General features: G+C 33.6%; 1 protein-coding gene and 2 non-coding genes across 6 annotated transcripts in view; 1 reads left to right on the forward strand and 2 right to left on the reverse strand.

The window, feature by feature from the left end:
* Nucleotides 1–21,853, forward strand: part of PTBP2 (polypyrimidine tract binding protein 2) — an 87,839-nt gene that overhangs the window by 50,012 nt on the left and 15,974 nt on the right. For all 4 annotated transcript variants that reach the window (XM_055401482.2, XM_055401478.2, XM_055401479.2 and 1 more), the window contains exons 6-8: nt 4,597–4,761; nt 4,852–4,962; nt 13,488–13,683. In XM_055401482.2, the coding sequence (XP_055257457.1) occupies nt 4,597–4,761; nt 4,852–4,962; nt 13,488–13,683 (472 nt within the window). The remainder of the gene's footprint in view (nt 1–4,596; nt 4,762–4,851; nt 4,963–13,487; nt 13,684–21,853) is intronic.
* On the reverse strand, nt 3,449–3,551 carry LOC129541872 (U6 spliceosomal RNA). Its single transcript, XR_008682926.1, has one exon. It is a non-coding gene; the product is annotated as a U6 spliceosomal RNA (small nuclear RNA).
* TRNAG-GCC (transfer RNA glycine (anticodon GCC)) lies at nt 10,837–10,908 on the reverse strand. The gene has a single exon. It is a non-coding gene; the product is annotated as a tRNA-Gly (tRNA).

A 21,853-nucleotide genomic window follows, 5' to 3' on the forward strand; every position in this document is an offset into this window, starting at 1 on the left:
GGCATATTGAGTGCAGCACTTGGACAGCATCGTCTTTCAGGATTTGAAATAGCTCCACTGGAATTCCATCACCTCCACTAGCTTTGTTTATAGTGATGCTTCCTAACGCCCTCTTGACTTCACATTCCAAGATGTCTGGCTCTAGGTGAGTGATCACACCATCGTGATTATCTTGGTTATGAAGATCTTTTTTGTACAGTTCTGTGTATTCTTGCCACCTCTTCTTAATATCTTTTGCTTCTGTTAGGTCCATACCATTTCTGTTCTTTATTGAGCCCATCTTTGCATGAAGTGTTACCTTTGTATCTCTAATTATCTTGAAGAGATCTCTGATCTTTTCCATTCTATTGTTTTCCTCTATTTCTTTACATTGTTCTCTGAGGAAGGCTTTCTTATCTCTCCTTGCTGTTCTTTGGAGCTCTGCATTCAGATGCTTATATCTTCCCTTTCCTCCTTTGCTTTTCCCTTCTCTTCTTTTCACAGCTATTTGTAAGACCTCCCCAGACAGCCATTTCGCTTTTTTGCATTTCTTTTCCACGGGGATGGTCTTGGTCCCTGTCTCCTGTACAGTGTCACGAACCTCCATCCTTAGTTCATCAGGCACTCTATCTATCAGATCTAGTCCCTTAAATCTATTTCTCACTTCCACTGTATAATCATAAGGGATTTGATTTAGGTCATATCTGAATGGTCTAGTGGTTTTCCCTACTTGCTTCAGTTTAAGTCTGAATTTGGCAATAGGGAGTTCATGATCTGAGCCACAGTCAGCTCCTGGTCTTGTTTTTGCTAACTGTATACAGCTTCTCCATCTTTGGCTGCAAAGAATATAATCAATCTGATTTCAGTATTGACCATCTGGCTTGTCTGTGTGTAGTCTTCTCTTGTGTTGTTGAAAGAAGGTGTTTGCTATGTCCATTGCATTCTCTTGGCGAAACTCTATTAGACTTTGTCCTGCTTCATTCTGTGTTCCAAGGCCAAATTTGCCTGTTATTCCAGGAGTTTTTTGGCTTCCTACTTTTGCATCCAGTCCCCTATAATGAAAAGGACACCGTTTTTGTGTGTTAGTTCTAAAAGGTCTTGTAGGTCTTCATAGAACCGTTCAACTTCAGCTTCTTCAGCGTTACTGGTTGGGGCATAGGCTTGGATTACTGTAATATTGAATGGTTTGCCTTGGAAACGAACAGAGATCATTCTGTCGTTTCTGAGATTGCATCCAAGTACTGCATTTCAGACTCTTTTGTTGACCATGATGGCTACTCCATTTCTTCTAAGGGATTCCTGCCCACAGTAGTAGATAGAATGGTCATCTGAGTTAAATTCACCCATTCCAGTCCATTTTAGTTCACTGATTCCTAGAATCTCTACGTTCACTCTTGCCATCTCCTGTTTGACCACTTCCAATTTGCCTTGATTCATGGAACTAACATTCCAGGTTCCTATGCAATATTGCTCTTTAGAGCATCGGACCTTGCTTCTATCACCAGTCACATCTGCAACTGGGTATTGTTTTTGCTTTGGCTCCATCCCTTCATTCTTTCTGGATTTATTTCTTCACTGATCTCCAGTAGCATATTGGATACCTACCGACCTGGGGAGTTCATCTTTCAGTGTTCTATCTTTTGGCCTTTTCATACTGTTCATGGGGATCTCAAGGCAAGAATCCTGAAGTGGTTTGCCATTCCCTTTCTCTTGTTTTGTCTTTGAAGGCCACTGTGTTTCTGTGCTGTCGTTTTTGCCTGAAATATTGTGGCCTGCCTATGTTTGTGCCAAGTTTCCCTCCCACACTTCATATGACCAGTTGTTAGACATCTTCAGGTTTCCGTAAGCCAGTTTCCTTGAAAGCCATCCTCTGATCTACAACGTGGATTAGGTTTGGATTTAGAACCTTTAATGCAATTTAAAATCACTGTGAGATACTGCCATGTGCTACTGCATTGGCTAGAATGAGGTAATTCCAAGTATTGGAACAATGTAGAAAAGCTTGAACTCTTACAAGTAAGTGATGGGAATGTGAGTTGGTAGTATGGTTTTTAAAATCTTCATATATCTGCTGAAGCAGAGCATATTCCTGTTCTTTAGCTTAGTAATTTTACTCTTCACATATCTGAGAAAATTCTTATATATGTGCATCAAAAGATATTTATGGGAAAGTTCATCGTACACTGTATGTAATTACCCAAGTCTGGAAATGATCTAAAATGTTGAGCAGAAGTAGAATGTGTTGTGGTATATTTATTTGTTGTAATACTTTCTGGCAAAAGGAGTGAACAATCTACTGGTGCATCCAAAACTTGAGTGGACATCATAATAATTCTGTTTATTGGAAGAAGTCAGACCAGAGTAGTACATTCCATTTATATAACTGGGAGAAAACATGTGTGTGGCTTTTGGAGTGTTGGTAATGTTCTGTTTTTTATCTAGATAGTGCTTTCACAGAAACGGTTTATTTGATATTTTATTGAGCTGTGTATACTCATGATTTGTGTCCTTTTATGTGTATGATTGTTTCAATACAAAGTTTATTTAAAATCTAGATTGGCAGGTCACTTCTGCTCCATGAATATTTTTAAAACATGTATGAAACATGAATGAAGTTATTTGTTAATGTTAATAGAGAACATAATTGTTAAGGTAAGAAAAGGAAGATATAGAAGAGTGAATATAGTATTGGAAAGAAAAATATTCAGTAGATAAATACTTACATGCTTGTATGGAGTATATATGTACATACATGCTTGAATATGTAGGTGATGTCTCTGGTAGAATACCCAAGATTATTGTGAGGGTTCGTAGGGGAAAGCATACAGGATGAGTGAGTTGCAGAGGAAAGTTAACTTTTTATACTGTTTGGATAGTATACCACGATCATGTGATTTCCTGTTTTGAAACGGTGTTCCATTATTTGAAATATCAAGTGTTAGAGTTTCTAAGTTGTGATATTTCCATGCTTATTATAACAAATGTATGTAGACATGTTCACTAATGAAGAAAGTGATATTGCAATGAGCTACTTAAAATATTTAAATTTGTATTGGACTAAATATGTTCAAATATTTAACAAACATTGTTCTAGAAATACTTTCATCCCTCTTTTATAATAGCTATATGCTCTAATATTGTAAATGTGTCCATTATATTAAATATTTATCATATATTTCAAAACGTTGGAATTTAGTCACATTAGCTAACATAAATTTATAGGTCATGTTTTATTTAATTACCATTTAGATGATGAAGTTTGACTAGATGAGTGTGTGATCTCTTTGAGATTATACTGTGATTTCCTAGTTACAGTATATATTATTTCAGTGAAATGAGCATCCCCTCACTTTTGTTGAGATATAATAGACATATACATTGTGTAAGTTTTAAGATACACAACTTATTGATTTGATTTATTTATGGTTTGCAAAATGATTACCAACACCACTTTAGCTAACAGATCCAGGAAGAAATGTTACACTTCATGAATTTGGGGGTCATATTTGCATAGGACCATGCTAAACTCTGTATTGTTTCAGTATTAGTATGTGTGCTGCTAAAGGGAGCACGGATCCCTCCTTATACATAAGTGTTCTTATTCTTTTGTGTTTGTCTTCCTTTTCATTCATTGCTGTGCTTTGTTTATATGCCTGTTCATCTGCCAATACAATTTCTTCAAACTATAAAGCAGCGTAGAGGTGTTAGTTACTATTATATTTAATAGTTATTTGCCTTTATATAGGTTTTTTGACCCCAAATAAGGTAGAAAACAATTATTTCCTTATCAGTGAATCTGTCAGAGAAATAATAGAAAAGACAATTATAATAAAGGCAGTCTTTCTGGAGCATTTAACATAGATTTAGTTGACATATTTCCTAAAAGTACTGTTATTTTCTCAATTCCATGTATATTTTTTTCACTTTTTAAAATCTCAGAAATCAAGATGTGTCTTATAAGTTGATCTGTCATGGTTCAGTTAGCAATATCTTATTAGTCCCACATAAAAGGAAAGTACGTTTTACCGTTAATAATGTATTAGAAACAATAACATGGCTGGAAAAGATTGTTTATATTTTATCTTGAAGTATTCTGAAATTTTTATGGCCGTGTACTGTGGTATACATCAGTTTCTGTTGTAAAAATTTTGGTTTCAGAAATTACACTGGTATAAAAAAATTTGCTTCTGAATTGTTTCTCTTAGGATTTATTAGAAATAATAAGCTTTATAGGAGTTCTTTTGGATAATCTAGTAAAATTTCCTTTTAAGGTTTGCCATTTGCCTTTCAAGTTTCATTGTTCTCTAAAAGTTGCTGTTTAAAACATTTTCTGACCCTGTCAGACTACATCTTGTTGTTTTGAGAATATGGCTTATCTATCTTGCTCAGCATTGGTCCCAAACCCTCAATAACTGTTTTGAGGTAAAACTAGTAGGATACTTGAATTGTAAACAGACAGTGTGTGGCTTATGGCAGGTGCTTAAAAGTGTATTTACTGAGTGAGTGTTAAATTTTATTTAATCTGTATGTGTTCTAGAAAAGAATACTGTAGCATGTAGCAAAGTATAAATGAATATACCAGGAATGTTTCTGAAGTGCTTATGTTTTGATTTCTAGCGTGCACAAGCAGTTCTTCAAGCTGTGACGGCTGTCCAGACGGCGAATACTCCTCTTAGTGGCACCACCGTTAGTGAGAGTGCAGTGACTCCAGCCCAGAGTCCAGTGCTTAGAATAATCATCGACAATATGTATTATCCTGTAACACTTGATGTTCTTCACCAAGTAAGTTTAATTTAATTTGCATTTTATCTATAAAATGGAGAAATAATGATACAGCAGATATAATTTGTTTTGCTTTTAATATTTTAACAGATATTTTCTAAGTTTGGTGCTGTATTGAAGATAATCACATTTACAAAAAATAACCAGTTTCAAGCTCTTCTGCAGTATGGCGATCCAGTAAATGCTCAGCAAGCAAAACTAGTAAGTCTAGGTTTTTTTGAGCAATAATTTTCAGTGTCAGATATATATACACACACATATATGCGTAACTAATATCATTAATATTATTATTATTATTTGCATATTATTAATATTAATATTATGTCAGTAACTAATACTGACATAACTTAGCAATACCATATGGCATTTTAATGACACAGATTAGTGTCATAGAGATATATTAGAAAGCTTAGTATTTGTGATAAAAAGAAATGTTTATTTTTAACAATTGTTGTATTTGTAGTTATCTATAATATAGGCTTATATTCTGCATTTTTGTTTTATTTAGGTCCAAATATTTTGTGCTCTTGAGGATATAGCAGGATTATATTATGCATGCATACCTGTATAAGATTTTACATTTTCCAGTGGGAGTTTCAAAGTACTTAATTAGCTGTAAAGTACTTTGTCTGTACTCATGTGGCTCAAATGCTATGATAAGCTCTCAGTTGATTTCCAGTATTCTTTTTAAGTATTTTTTTAAAAGATAGGTTTTTTCAATATGCTCTTGGTCTCCTTTTTATTCCAATCACTTACCTTGTTGTTGTTGTTATATATGGAGGGTAAGAAACTATTCACACCAGTAAAATTTACCTATGTCACAGCTACCATTGAAAACCACATACCAGTCTTTGTCTTATTTAAATCTTCCTTTGTCTCTTTAACTTCTTGTGCTATATTATAATATCGTTATTTTTATTCCACTATTAAAAAATTAAATATTTATTAAGTGTGTGTAAAGTGTTAAGTCACTTAGTCGTGTCTGACTGTTTGCAACCCCGTGGACTATAATAGCCTGCCCCAGGCTTCTCTGTCCATGGAATTCTCCAGGCAAGAATACTGGAGTGGTTAAACCTTTAGATTAGCGGTCTGCGCTTAAAATTGTCTTACCTCTTTTTTGTCTCTTTCACTCTTTTACTTTCAGACTGATTATGGTGTATTACTTCAGTGCTTCCTCCAGATCAAGATAGCTTGTTTGAAACCAGGCCATTTTTAACTACTGTTTCATTTCCATTCTTAGAATCTCATTTGGGGAGCAGAAGTAGCTTCAGGTAGCAGAAAGACTTTGTTAGTAATCATAGCATAATTGAAATGATTTACCAAGTGCAATTATCTCATTCTTTTTCTGACTACTCTGTATTGTAAACTGAACAGGAATTTTTCCTGTTAGCAGATGCTAAGATTAAAAGAGGTAAATGATTTATAATGTACACATCTGTAGACATTTCTTCAGTCTACTGTTCTCCAGTATGTTTTTACTCAGTGGTTCCCAGTTGCATGATCTAATCATATTTCCCTTTTCAGGAATAAATTAGCAATTATAGAGTTATTTTTTCAAAAATAATTATCTTTTCTAACATGCTTCAGCCCTCCGACTTTGGAGATACTTTGTATTTAAAGAGATACCAAAATAATTGTGGTATGAGGTTTGATCAGTAGCAGACAATCTAGAAGGCATGTTCTTTATGGCATTTTTCACAGCTTCAAATTTAAATATAGTGCACATTTTTCTTAATGTGGAATATTTTCTCCTTGTCATTCTCTTCTGATCCAGAGGAAGACTGTTTAGTAAAGAACCAGTGAAATGGAATTTGGTTCAGAATTGTGCCTCATTTGGGCTGTGTGATTCAATGGGGAAAGTAGTTTTTATATATTTTTCAGTATTTAATAGGTTTTCATTTAACCAATCTTCTGCACAGAAAATAAGCATTAAACTGTGGTGTTCGTGAATGTATATATACACTCAGGTCTTCTCTACAAAAATCTACAGAGATAATTACATTATTAAGCTTTTATTCTGGTATCTGAGCTCAACTATATTTCACTTACTGAAGAAGAAAAAAGGAATGTATTTTCTAATCTTCCTTGTCCCATTATTTTGTAATCCAGATTCCTTTTAAAACCTATACTTTTGATGACTCTAGTATTTTTTCTTCATACCCTTATCTGGACTTTTGAGTGTAGCCAGAGAATATCACATAATCTAACCAGTTGATACCAGTTTAAACTCATCAGCATTAACTACAAATAGGCCCTCTACTCTGCTTGCAAAATCTTACCACATTTCTTCAGTCAGTATGTTCTTCCGTTTTCCACAATTGTCTGTATCAGATAGAAATTTGTCGTTCCACCAAGTCACTTTTCACTCTTACGACCTTGCCTACTGCTTCTCAGAAAAAAATAGAAACTATCAGATGGAAACTCTATCAGCTTTTCTTACAAAATATACCCACACATTTCTTTCTCCTAAATATAAGGCATAGATATTTCTAAGACGAGTAAACACCAGATACCATCCTCTTCTGCTTCCTAGGAGTCTTTGTACTTTTATCTCCCCTTTCTCTTATATTTTTCTCCATGTTAGTTACTTCTCACCAGTGTTTCAGGTGTGCTTAAATGTCTCTCTTTTTTTTATTTAATGAATTTATTACCCTTAACTCCATATTCCATATATTTGTCCATCTAACACCTTATCTTCCTTTCTTTTCATTTATAACCAGACTTCTTAAATAAGTTGTCTTTGTTTGCTTATTATACTTATTCCCTTCTTATTTCTCTACTTACTGTAATTTGGTTTCAGTGCCCATTTACTCAAAAAATTCTCCCCAGTGTCACCAGGGATCACTGGAGTAGCTTAATCTCAATAGAATTGTTCAGTCCTTACCTAACCTCTAGGTAACCTTTGACACTGAATCTGTCTTTCCCTTTCTTAAAATCCTCTTTCCTCCTGGTCTTTAACATTTCTCACCTAGATATATCCCACCTCTCTGTTCATTGTTTGTTATATCCCTCCCCTTCTAGAGGGGACCTCCCCTGTTATACACAGCTTAGTTACACTTTGTGATTTTGATGGTACTCACATCACTTTATTTCTAGGTCACACATCTTCTGAGAGACCCAGGCTAGGACTGTGGAGCACCTTCAAACTTAGTGTATTCAGTTAAACTCCTGTCACCCCCACCACCAAAAATACTAAAATCTATTTTTCATATATCAATCTCTAGGTGTTGATCAGGTCAAAGTACCATCAAGCTAAGAAGACAGAAAACATGGAATTTTCCTTTATTCTTCCTCCTTTCAGCGTATCACAAAATCTTTGATTTTAGATCCTAAATGTCTGTCCAGTCTATCCTTTTGTCTCCAAGTCTTGTCGTCACCGTAGTCTAAACTAGTGTTTTTCAAAGTGCCCATCTCCAGTGCTATAAGAAGCTTGTGCCAATATACAAATTAGCTTACTTTTAGCTATAGTTTGTTTAGTGTCAATATTGATCATAAATTCTGATACAAACTTCTCTTCATGCAAGGTGAACTGGGCTGCTAGTCCATGAACCACAGTTTTAGTAGCACTGATCTAAGCCATCAAGCCATCTCTTAAATCTGTGCCTCATTGGCCTTCTAGTCTAAATCCACCACTGTGAGTTTTAAGAATGATCTCAACTTAAAGTCTTATTTCTTCGTTTCTTTGTACCCTTCAGTGACTTAATTTTTGTCCTTGGTATAAAAATGCTCTTTCTTTAACATAGTTTGTGAAAACTCTAAATCTTGCCTCTCCAGTCTCATCTTATACCTTTGTAACCATATTGGTTTTTTTTTTTTTTTAATTGTGGTAAAAGTCACATAATATAAAAAATACTATTTTAACCAAATATAACTGTATAGTTCAAGGGCACTAAGCACATTCACATTGTTGTGCAACTTTCACCATTATCCATGTCCTGAATTTTCCACCTTCCTAAACTGAAACTCGGTCTCCATTAAACACTTAACTCCCCAGTCCCCCTCCCCAACCTCCACTCTCAGTCCCCTGGCATCTACCAGTGTACTTTCTGACTATGAATTTGAGTATTCTAGATATCTCATAAATGGAATCAAACAGTATTTGTCTGCATCTAATGTGTATTGAACTTCTTTAAATTCTTGTGTATGCTGTATATTCTCTGATATCGTGGGCTTACAACTTGCTATATTCTGTGTGCTAAAATACTTTTCTCTTCATCTGTTTATGACCAACTCCTCATTTCCCTCTTTCAAGTTTCAGTTTAGAAGTCTCTTCTCCAGAGAGGTCTCCTATAACCTTTCAACTAGCTTTGATCCCTTCTTTTCTTAGTTCTCACAACCATGGATCAAATTTATAATTACTTATTAAGTGTCTGAATTCTGGAGAAGGAAATGGCAGCCCATTCCAGTATTCTTGCCTGGGAAATCCGATGGACAGAAGAGCCTGGTGGTCTATAGTCTATGGGGTTGCAAAAGAATTGGGCCTGACTGAGCAACTCAACAAAAAAGTGTCTGTGTTATCTGTTGGATTATAAGCTGTATAAGAATGGTTGTCATGTCTGCTTTGTTCTCTGCTGTATTCTTAGAACCTAGTACAGTATATCGTACATTACGGGTATGAGGGCATTTTTTTCAACATGTCACAACTTACCTGGCATCTGGTGTGCTGTAGATCTCTTCCTACCTTTCAACCATCCATGTACATCTCAGCGTATAATAAAATTAGTTAGATCTAAACTTTGTAATTCAGTTGCTGTATTTTTATGCTTGTAAAACAGTAGAAATCATGTAAAATTTACAGGTAAGAAATAATAGTTTGGGAAGAGAATTTCAAGCCTGCTTCTCTACTTCTATAGTGATAGTTGTTCAGATGACTGAGATAATGAAAAAATATCACCTATGCCTTGGGAATTCATTTAGCAGGCATAGTGTATCTTTAGGTTTGGAGGGGAAGAGAACTTAGAGTGTTCTTCTAAAGTATGGTTCAGAACCTTCTTATCTTATAGATTGCTTATAAAAAATGGAACTCTTAGGCTCCTCTGAGCTAACAGTTATAATCTTTGGGGTTGGGAGACTGCTCTGTTTCGTTTTAAAAGCCCTGGGGATCACTGCCATGTAAAGGCAGCTTGAGTGACATTGCCAGCCAGACTCTTGCCACGTATTAGTTACGATCTTTGGCAATTACTTTCAGTTAATTGGAATTCTTTCCCCCTTACATTTTATTTTATAAGAGAATAGTAACTCAGGAAAAAAAAAATCTTAAAAATGGAGTTTTATTCATCTGCCCAGTGTTCCAAAAACTGAAGATACTTATGGGACCCTTTCACCCCAAAACAACTCATGACAGCCTATCCCTTAAGGACACATCTTTCCTTTCTTGTGTCTGGGTTAATCAGAATTCTTGGACAAACATGTGGCTTTTGCCTTTGGAAGCACCTGATCCCTCTTCTTCCCCAGAGTGCTTGGTTGGTTTGACCAGACTCTGTGTCTCTTAAACTGCAACTCTTAAGACCCCAAATAAAGCTCTTTGTTCTTTGCAAAAAAAAAAATGGAATTTTATTAGTGAGGGTTAGAGGGGAAAAATGTATCCATCTCCTGAATTTATTCTGAGGTTTGTGTATATTGCAGTCCTGTCTCTTTAAAAACCTCTGAAGTCAGGGGGACACATGTACACCCATGGCTAATTCATGTCTATGTATGGCAAAAAACATTACAATATTGTAAAGTAATTATCCTCCAATTAGTTAATTTAAAAAAAAAAACCCTTTTAAGTCAACCAAAAAGGTAATGTTATGTATATTGAGGTTGGCATTTAGGGTGGTAGTCACCAATCATTGTAAAAATAATAATTATCAAATAAAACTTATTTTAAATGATCCTCACATTTATTAATGAAAATGCCCTAATGCCTTTTTCAGAAATCTTTTCAGTGTATTGGCAAACAAAAATATCACTCACTCACTGTGGCTTTCTAGTTCATTTTCTATATTTTCACGGTATAGAAAGTGAAGTCGCTCAGTCGTGTCTGAACCTTTGAGACCCCGTGGACTGTAGCCTACCAGGCTTCTCCAGGGGATCTTCCCAACCCAGGGATCGAACCTGGGTCTCCCGCATGGCAGGCAGATGCTTTAACCTCTGAGCTACCAGGGAAGCCCTTAAGGTATAGAAGTAGACTCCTTTTCACCTGGATCTTTAAAAATTATTTCATTTATACAACTCTGAAATTGTAACACACTTGGTAGAAAAATTGTAACACAGCTTTTAGGGGTATTATCTACTTTTATTAGGAACGTGTGTAGTTGACACTGCACAGTGACACTGTCTTTTGGAAATGCTATCATTAATGATTCCTTCCAGGAGAGTATATTTCATTAAGTTTCATTAGTGACTTTTCCTATTTTTAATCCATATGCAGTGTTTCATTGTGTTGTTAATTATGCATTCTGTATTTAACATCTTTACTGAGTTTATCATGTTTATGACATAAATTTTATATTTACTATGATGATATTTTTTCCTGATTGTTTTCATGTACTCTCCAAACTTTCCCTTTGCATAGATATATTTGAGAAGCTTTTCTGCAAATTAACTTGGGCTTTTACTGTCAGAAATCTATGCTCCAGCAAAAGCACTACAATCTTGATTGCTGGACACTGACTGACTTGTGTGCTACTGTTATTTCCTGGAAATTGGCAAATAACAATGAGCTTAAAGTGAGCTTGCATATATAGTTTGATTTTTCTTCTTACTTCACTTGTAGTCATTTTACCTCAGCCAGCTGTTGAAAATGCCTGGATTTCTGTTATGTATCTTCAGCTCTTTTTTCCTCTCCCCTGTTGATAATATACATATTGTTTCCTGATTTCTCTAGCTCTTGTATCTTAGGTACTATTTTGAATATGCCTTGTGTGTATACCTTATGTGTGTCTTAGGTATACCTGTGTATAATACCTACATAAAGGTGTTTTTTTTTTTTTTTTTTGCTTAAAGGTTTCTAGACAGCTTTCAGGCAGTTAGCATATTCATTTTAGATATTTGGCAGTCAACCTCTTTGATAGAACTTGGCCCCAAAGAAACTCCACTTGTTTTGAAGTTAGTCATTTTGTATCAGTACATTACTTGCATTAATCGAGGTACTATGATCCAAAACCAGGTCTTTTCTTAACAGTATATCAGATTTTTTGTATATTATTGAAATAGTCACCTAAGAGAGAATTTTGACATTCATATATAAGGTAGAGACATAGATTCTATTACATGGCTTGCCATTTCCCCTATAGGAATGAGTAAATGAAGACCTATTTTCAGTGCTTTGTTTGCTTTTACAGCAGAGTATTGAATTAATTACTTATTAAGTATTGAATAAGAATTAATTACTTATGAAGTATTGAATTAATACTTATTACTCTGCCTGAGAGAGTTGATACTTCCCATTCTCATGTGGTGATAGGTGCTTTCCCTAATTCAAATAGAATTCAAATCCTGATGTGTATGCAGTCCCTTTATGTGAATATTGAAATGGGTAAACTTGGACTGAATTGAGGTTTTAAGTTAGCTTTTAGCTTGGTAAGTATATTCACTTAAATCTTAATTTTGTATGTTAAAGGAAAGGGTTTTCCTCTTTTCACAGAGTGGGAATATTTTAAATATAATATTTTAACTATAAGCTTTATATACATAAGCAACTATTGAGGTTTCCTTTTTCCATAACAGAACACTCTTGATTGTATTTAAGTCTGTTTCAGTTACGTTCCTTCTCCAATAATATAGCCATTAAAATAGTCATACTGAAGTAATATAAAAATTCTCTTTCAAACATCGTTTGAAAAATATGTTTGTCTACTATTAATATAGTTCTATATTTATACACCTAGTAGATCTTGGTCTACATAGGTATCAGGCTTGATCTGTTCATGTATTGTTACCAGAAGAATTGTCGTTTTATTTTTGAAGTGAATTAGAGCTAAACATGTCCTTCATTTCTGAACTGTTACTTTATACAGAAAATGTTTATTCTTCTAATAAAAAATCAACAATATATTCCCCTGTTTTCTAGTTTGTTCCAGGCTTCTGTCTAGCTGGAGTATAAATGGCGATTATATAGGAACAGAAAAAAAACATAACAGCAGCATATTTTTTATATGCTTTTTTATATGCTGTATAATTCATGATACACTTGCACATATGTGGTCTTTTATCTAATCCTTACAATAATCCTGCAAGGAATCATGGCAGCCATTGTCATCTGTCTTCCAGATTTTGAGATTAGAAAAGATTAAATAACTTGTTCAAGGTGACCTAATTGAGTGTAGTCTTTCAACTCTAGAGCATAAGTGTTACCATCCAGCAAAAAAATGTGTGTAATAAAATTACCTTTCAACTATTGTGCCAACTATTGATATTATAGTACTACTTTGGCAGGATGGACTGTATTTGTGACCTTTGTTTTTTTAATTAAAATATTTGCAGGTTTTTGAATTTAAAAGTGTATTAGCACATATTTAACTGGTATATTTTATATTTAAGTAGCACTTTCTATTTAAAGATAGTAGTATTTGTGGAAAACAATATACATACAGTTAGTGTAGCAAAGAAAAGAGTATGGAATTTGATCCCTTTTCTGCAACTTTTATTATGTGCAGCTTTTCATTGTTGAGTTTTTTGTCAGAGTCATACTTTTTCTAATTTTTATCTCTTAAAATTCTGATATACTTTATTCACTTTTACAGGCCCTAGATGGTCAGAATATTTATAATGCTTGCTGTACCCTAAGGATTGATTTTTCCAAACTTGTGAATTTGAATGTAAAATACAACAATGATAAAAGTAGGGATTATACTCGACCTGATCTTCCATCTGGGGATGGACAACCTGCATTGGACCCAGCTATAGCTGCAGCATTTGCCAAGGAGACATCTCTCTTAGGTATGATTTTTATTGTCTGTACCACTTCAGCCAAATGGGCAAGTGCCAGTTAAACTCCAGTAAGTATAATGACTCTCCCATTTTGAAATTTAAAAAATTGTTAGATGTTTTTCCCCCCTCAGGTAAGAATGTATATGAATACTGTTGGAAGAAAAACCTAAATTGTTAAGTATAATTAAAGTTGTGTCAGCATTCCTTTCACCTATCTCATCTTCTCTCCCAAAATAGAAGAGGAAAAGCTCTAATGAAAAAATACTGTTGAGTTCTTAATAAAACATTTACACTTTAAAGTCATACTATCTAGAGGCCATTGTGCATATTCAGTCTTAATTGTTTCCGATAGATTGGTAAACCAGTCTGATTGTTTCAGTTTGCTGCTGCTGCTGCTGCTAAGTCACTTCAGTCGTGTCCAACTCTGTGTGACCCCATAGACGGAAGCCCACCAGGTTCCCCCGTCCCTGAGATTCTCCAGGCAAGAACACTGGAGTGGGTTGCCATTTCCTTTTCCAGTTTCAATTTAGCCCTGCACAAAAAAAACAGAAAGTTAACAGAGGCAGCATATAATGGGAGTAGGTGTATGGATTTTTCAAAGCATATTGTAGTCTTAAAACACAATTTTAACTAGGAAGAATTTTATATAAACTTTATTTTGGTATTTATTTGAATTTTGTCTTAGTTATTATATTTCACCTCATTCTGCAATGGATTTGACCCGCCTAATAAAAACACACAAATATTTGCAATAGTTGACAGAGTCAAGATGAAGAAAAAATAACAGAAAATGTTATTTTGTAAGTAAAATGAATGATTTATAACTTCAGATGAAATTTTAGTTTCCTTTTGATGTATTCAGGAAGTTCTTGGTTTCTGAAGTTTGTAAGATTATCATTAAATGAATGTTTCTGGACATATCGAACCCAAGATTGATGAATCGCAAACTTGTTCTTACAGTTTAGCTTATTGCTATTATTCAGTTGCTAAGTATTATCCAACGGTTTGTGTCCCCATGGACTTTAGCATGCCAGACTCCTCTGTCCTCCACTGTCTCCTGGAGTTTGATGAACATAAGTTGAGCTTATGTTCATCAATTTAAAAAGAAAAAGCATTGAAATAATTTTTGGAAATACTTATTTAGTGTGGATATGTAACATGTGTTATCCATTTATGAATATGTTATATAAGTGATACATCATCTGTGAACAGAGAGACACTAATACACAAAAGAAGCATTTGATATTTGAAATTAATTCTGATAATTTTAGACAAAACTGACCCCTTACTCTGATTGTCTAATACAACTTGCAGAAGTTATAGCAGTTTATCATGATAAATTTATCATAATGAATTCTTCAGATTGATAACATTCTTTCCTGAGAGAATCTCCATCACTATGTGGGCTTAGTTTAAAGCTTTATTTCCTCAACTTGGCTTGTAAGTAAATAATGGTAACTATTTTATGGCGTATCATTTTTTTAAAGTCAAGAATGAGATAATAATGAGTGATACATGACGTTTGCTTGTAATTGTTACTATGAATTCTTAATTTTTTACTGATGGAACTTATAGAAAAGACAGAAATAAACATTTATTGAATAGCTTCTAGATCCTAGGGTTTCTGCAGGGTACTTGGCAGATACATTATTTAATTTTTAAAATAACCAAAGTAGAAGATAATATCAAGATTTTATATAGTCATTTCTAAGAAGTTTAAAATTTTACGTTCTACTCATTAAAGAAACAATGGTAAAAGACTGAGAAATATCAGCTAGTTTCAAACGTAAGACTTCCTTAGACCCATAATCACTTCCTTGGACCCTAAGAGCTATGTGTATTAGCCCACTGAGAGGGTAGTTGATGAATTTGTGTATGATTTTTGTATTCTGAGAGGAGTCATGGATTTGTCTATAAACTTTATCATCATTTTTCTTCTAATGGCCTTGGTGGAATTCTTTTTTAAAGTAATAAGAAATCATTCTCATAAAAGATGATATAGCCCTGGCAAAACTAACTTTTGTCTTACTCAGTGCTTTTATCATTTCTCAAGTTTTCTACATTTTTGCATTAAAAGAATGTGAGTAAAGTTGCTCAGTTTTTAGTAAATAAGTTTGGTGTCTTCTTGTTGCTCTGTCTTGAAGATTTCAATATAATATTCTGGCATACCTTGTTTCAGTGTGCTTCACAGATACTGTGTTCTTTTACAGATTGAAGGTTTGTGGCAGCCCAGCACTGTCAGATGATAGCATTTTTTAGCAATAAAGTATTTTGTAATAATGATATATATATATTTTTAAGCATAATACTATTTGCACATTTAAACTACCATATAGTGTCAACATAGAAAAATATTTTGGGGTGAAAATATGTGAATTCATCTTCCTTTACTAAATGACTTCATTGTTTACATATTTTAATGATTTTAACTGGGATTTTAAAAATTTTAAATATCCTCAAATAGTTTTTGAAAGGTGAGTTATAAATTTTAAAAATCAAATAAAGGAATTTATTTATAATTCATAAGAGATAAGTACCTATATTTTGATATATTTTTTCTTATTTTCTATGTAAATATATATTTGTAAAAAATAAAAATCACACTATTTTCAGTTTTCTGTTTGTCATTTTATTGAGTTTTTTTTTTTTAAACAGTAATTATAATAGCAAGATAGCCTGCTAATGGATATATAATACTTTTGGATGTTATGTTGGACGTTTACTTTCCCTTCATACTTTTCATTAGTATAAATGGCATTGTGACCACCAATGTAACGTTTTTGTCCCTTATTTACGTAGACTAGATTCTAGAAGTAGAATCATTGTGTCAAAGAAATGTTAAAGCCTTGTGATTCTTATTTCAAATTTCTTTTCAGAATGGTGATAATTAATTTAGCATACATGGTATATGAAGCTAGCTATTCTACTTTTTCCTGTTCCAGCATTGAGTATTAATACTTTTATTTGCTAGGGTATTAACATATGATAAGGATGTCAGATTATTTTAATTTTTATCATTTTATGAACTAGTTTATAATTTCTAAATGCTCATGATATATTTACAAATCTGAATAGGTTGTGTGGATTCTTTCATTTGGAATATACAACACACGTTAAATATATGTTAAGGACATTTTGCTCATATTTTATGAGCTAAGCATTCAACTTTATACTGTTACTGTAGATTGGCCAGTCATAGGAAAAAATGTTTTAAAATAATTCATCATAATCCAAACATTTCCATTTATAGGACATTAAGGTAACTTTTTTTGCACCTCCACCCCCTTCACTCACCTTTGGTGGATAGTATAATCTTTATGAAGAATCACTTACTATTTTACTTTTTAAAGTAGTCATCAGACACTGTTTGTAGTGACATGCAGTATTGCTTTAGTAAGGTCATACCTTCTGGAATGGTGACTAAATTTTTTTCTCTGTTTATTTGCTTCCATTGATATCTAATCACTCAGGTGACTTCAGATTACAACAAACTAATATTGATGGGATCCAATTTCAGCTTGAGTCTTTCTTAAGCAGTACTTGTTCAAAGTGAAATAATTTATAGGTGTCCCTGTATTTCAAAAATACTGTAAGAACACAGAAAGAAAAGAAAGTGAGTGAAGTCACTCAGTTGTATCCAGCTCTTTATGACCATGGACTGTAGCCTACCAGGCTCCTCTGTCCATGGGATTTTCCAGGCTAAAGTTCAGGAGTGGCTTGCAATTTCCTTCTCCAGGGGAATCTTCCCGACCCAGGGATTGAACCCTGGTCTCCCACATTGTATGCAGATGCTTTACCGTCTGAGCCACCAGGGAAACAGATAACTAGGTGATAATTCTTTTCTGCTAAATATTTAGGGGGATTTACTTTATTTTGTATGGTTTTTGTATCTAAGCAGTTGACTCGTCAAGTTTAGTCATTTTGGAATCAATATTATAAATTTTAATTGGTTTATTTTACAGAGTAAGTTTTAAAAGCTAGCATTTATACATGGCTCATCTGCTGCTTTCTTTCAGAGTTAGGAATCACTGTGTCTTCAAAAATGCAATTTAAGAATGGAGATGAGTGCTTTGTAATTAGTTAGAAATCTGATGTTTAAATACATAATCACAAACCTGGCAGACTATTAGTTATTCATATTCTACATCACAGAACAAGGTGATCAAAAATCCTTGAGATTATAAATTGAGAGGTCATTATAATGATCATTTTATCATGTTTAAGAAGTGTAGTTAATTTATTAAGGGGTGGATCACTTTTAGAAAATTGCTAAAAGTAATTTTTCATGATCATGCTATCTACATTTTAAAAATTAATGCAGTTAATACGTTCCAAGAATACTTTAGAGCCTTCTGTGTAGCAGCCATTCTCATCATATAGTTTTAAAAGAAAAGCAAACTTCGTGTAAGATATTTTGATGTTAAAATAATTGATGATTGAGAATAGATGTAACAACTATCTAGGTAAATCTGTAATCCTTATAGATGTGTGCTTCTCAGAGTTTTCCTGCACATCAAAGTCACCAGGCCTTACCCTAGACTGAAAATCACTGCGAGTGGGATTCCATGCGTTTGTAATTAAGATTCCAAGATGGTTTTACTATGTAGTGGGAGTTGAGCATTACTGCTATAGAGAAAGTATGCAATATTTTAGATGCTTTATTTTAGCCTTTTAGCACAGTTAGTAGTGTTCTCTTAAAAACATTCTTCATACCTGTTGACCCAGTATTTTAATACTTTTCTTTGGCTCCACTGTCAAAGTGCCTTAGGGAGATCCTTTTTGGGATAGTTCCTACCACAGGAATATCTGTTTAAAAAGTAGTTTAAAAGTAATTATTTATATTCCACCTTTGTTACTTACAGTTCTTCATTTCATATATTTTATGGCAAAAACATTTAAAATACTGTGCTTTAAAATGGAATTGTCCCAATCCCAGGAACCAAAAGGTTGATGCATATGGATATTGATAATAGCCTATCATTTATTGAGTATATGCGAATGCATCATTCTTAACCCTCTTGTGAGTTAATCCTCACCATTCCTAAATGAATTTATCCTTATTGCCCCCATTTTACAGATTTAGAGACTGGAATACAAATTGATTAGCAGTTTGCTCAAATTCCCATCATTAGTGACGACCTGAGCCAGCCAGCAATCTGTCCTCCTAATAAACATTAAAATGAAATGCGCCAAAGATTAGCTAAACCTTTTAGCCTGCCTTCCCCTCCGCCATGGAGTTCATGTAGAATAATGTCATGCATATAGTAAACTGGTAAGCCTGTAGTTTTAATTTCCTTCTTTTTTTAAACATATTTTCTGTTGCTATGACAGATCTTTTGTTGCCAACTCCATTCAGTGTTTAACCTGGTTATTTCATGATTACAAAACTAAATATGAGTATTACTCATATACCTACTCTATAACTGGATCCAGAATAGGGCTGTGTGCCTGTGTATTTATATATATATGATATTCATATATATATGATATATGTAAATCAATATATATATATATGGTCATTCATATACATGTGTATATTATATGATAGTAAACTGAATTTATATTTTTATTTTTTCACAAAATATACATTAAAACTTACATACCAAAATCTTAAACTTAGCAAAATCCTAATCTGTAATATTCCATTTTAAGACTAATTATAGCAAAGACAGTTATGGCCAGAAAATCACACCAAATAATTCATCTACTGCAGTCACGTTTGAAAGCTCCAAGAGACCAAAATAATTACTCACAAATATGAAAACATCCTAGAAATATTTCCTGGAAGTACTGAACCATACCCATTTTAAAGTATTATCACTGAGTCTCAAAAGTTTTTAAAAACTACATAATTTTAAAATCCACTATTTTATCATTTTCAACATAAACCAGAATTTTTTCGTCCAAAGTTCATGAAAATACCTGTCCAATAACTTTGATTTTTCTCATTTTATTTCTATTTTAACATCTAAGAGTTTAGAAACTAGTTGAACTTGCCTACTTTTCCATGTGTGCATTTTTAGAAAACGTTGAGTTCTTTGGATTATTAAACTATCCTCTATTTTTCTATGGCTGAATTTTAAAAATATATATATATATTTTTTTTTTTCAGTTTTTAAAATCTCTCTTCTAGAAAGGAAGTTGCAAGAGCTGAAGTTGAATTGTTCATTTTTAAATTTGGATAAAATTTTCACTTGTGAATCACAAATTAACTTGAAGCAGTGACCTTTAAAGAGTTTAGTTCTTTTAGTATATTTTAAATAATATTTGAATTAATGTTTTAAATCTGGAAATTGTTTTTATTTTTGTCTTCTGAGCAAATGAAATGGTAATAACATACTTTGAAGATACGATGGGCCGTAAACATTAGGAGAAAAACATTAATGCATCAGTTTGCATTTACTTACGCAGCAGCATTCTCAAATGGAATAAACTTGTAACTGTAGGACTAAAATGTTAATTCATAGGCCGCTTTTTAACTGTCTTGGGTACAAATTTTCATTCCCAAGTTCCTAATGGGTGATAATATAGTCTTTGCTTAACTGATTTTGTTACGGTCATTGATTATATTGTTCTCAGCTGTAGCTTTAAGGAATTTCTTTTATTAATCCCGGGTTTACCTTTTCCTTATCCATGATAGCCTGTCACATATTTGAAAACATTTTTTCTATTTATTCTGGCGTCGTATTTTTAAAGCTAAACAGCCTGAGTTCAGTGGTAATCAACTTCCGCCTTTGGATGTAGAAGATAATTCTAAATTAGATGATAAATTTAATCTTAAAAAAATTTTGCTTCTAAGAGTTGACAATTATGTATATGTGGTACAACTAAAAGAAAAGCCTTCTAAAGTATATTACTGCTGTCTCTGCAATTAGTAGAAGAAAAATTATGTATTTGTGACCAAGTATGAAATGCCCCTCTTATTGAAGGAGGTAAATATTATGCAGAAGGTTTTGAGTCTCTAAAGATGCACCAAGAAAGCAATAGATACATATAGGAAATTTCATTTAGATTTTTTTGTGTGAGTTCTTTCTAGTTTCATATTTCTTTTTTCATTTGTCAATATTTCTTTTTCCTGTTAATCTTAATTTTAAAATGGTATTTTATCTCCGAGCCTTCCTTTCCTTTTTTGCCCCCTTGTGAATTTTTCTTACCCTTCTTAAGTAATTGCACTGAGCTTTTCACATTCCTAGAAGGATTCTGCCTCAACTCACTGTTATCCTGCTTTACTCATTTATTGCATTTTTGGATTCTTTTAGCACTGAGCTGGGTACTATAGGGTCTTAGAAAAATTACACAATTTCTGTGCTTATAATTTGGTAGCAAGCCTCTGAATATCTATTATGAGGCAAACTGAAATACGTAATAGTTATTATAGTATTAGAGCATAATCAAATGGGCACTTTATCATCCAAAGGAGAAAGTTGAAGGGCATTGTAGGCCAAAAGCCATTTGATTGGGATAAAAAGACAGGATTTATTTATCTTTACTTTTTTTTTTTAGCTATGCCGAGTCTTCATTGTTGTGTGAGGGCTTTCTCCAGTTGCAGCAAGCGAGGGCTGCTCTTCATCGTAGTGTGCGATTTCTCCTTGTGGTGGCTTCTCTTGTTGGGGAGCATGGGCTCTAGAATTCAGGCTCAATAGTTGGGGTTCACAGACTTAGTTGCTCTGCAGCATGTGGGATCTTCCCGGACCAGAGATTGAACCCATGTCCCCTGCATTGGCAGGCAGATTCTTAACCACTGGACCACCAGGGAAATCCAAAACAAAGGATTTTGAAAACATTGCATGAGCAGATCTGATGAAGGATATATCTTGCATATTTAGGAAGTGACAAGTATTCAGTTGTGAATGAGGCATAGGGGTAGTTAGGAAAATATGAAAGGCAGTGAGGAGAAAAAGAATTAAGCTTGGGACAGGATCTTAGAATGGATGCTGTCCTAAGGAGTATACTGGAGACTTAGTCTAAGTAAGATAAAATTGTGAATCTGTACTAGGGATAGAAGTGAGAGTGGAAAGAAAGAAACATGAGGAAAATTAAACATAAAAGTAGTAAGACTTGGAATTTATGATGTGATGACTCACAAGGAGTTAAACTTGAGAAGTTGACCTAGACAGTAGGAAATTCAGCCCTAGGACTTAGGCAAGAGTTCTTTGGGGTTGAGAATTTGAAAGGCAGG

The sequence above is a fragment of the Moschus berezovskii genome, chromosome 4 (genome assembly GCF_049115385.1).
Source record: "Moschus berezovskii isolate FMDL1 chromosome 4, NW_MosBer_1.0, whole genome shotgun sequence".
NCBI classification, from domain to species: Eukaryota; Metazoa; Chordata; class Mammalia; order Artiodactyla; family Moschidae; genus Moschus; species Moschus berezovskii.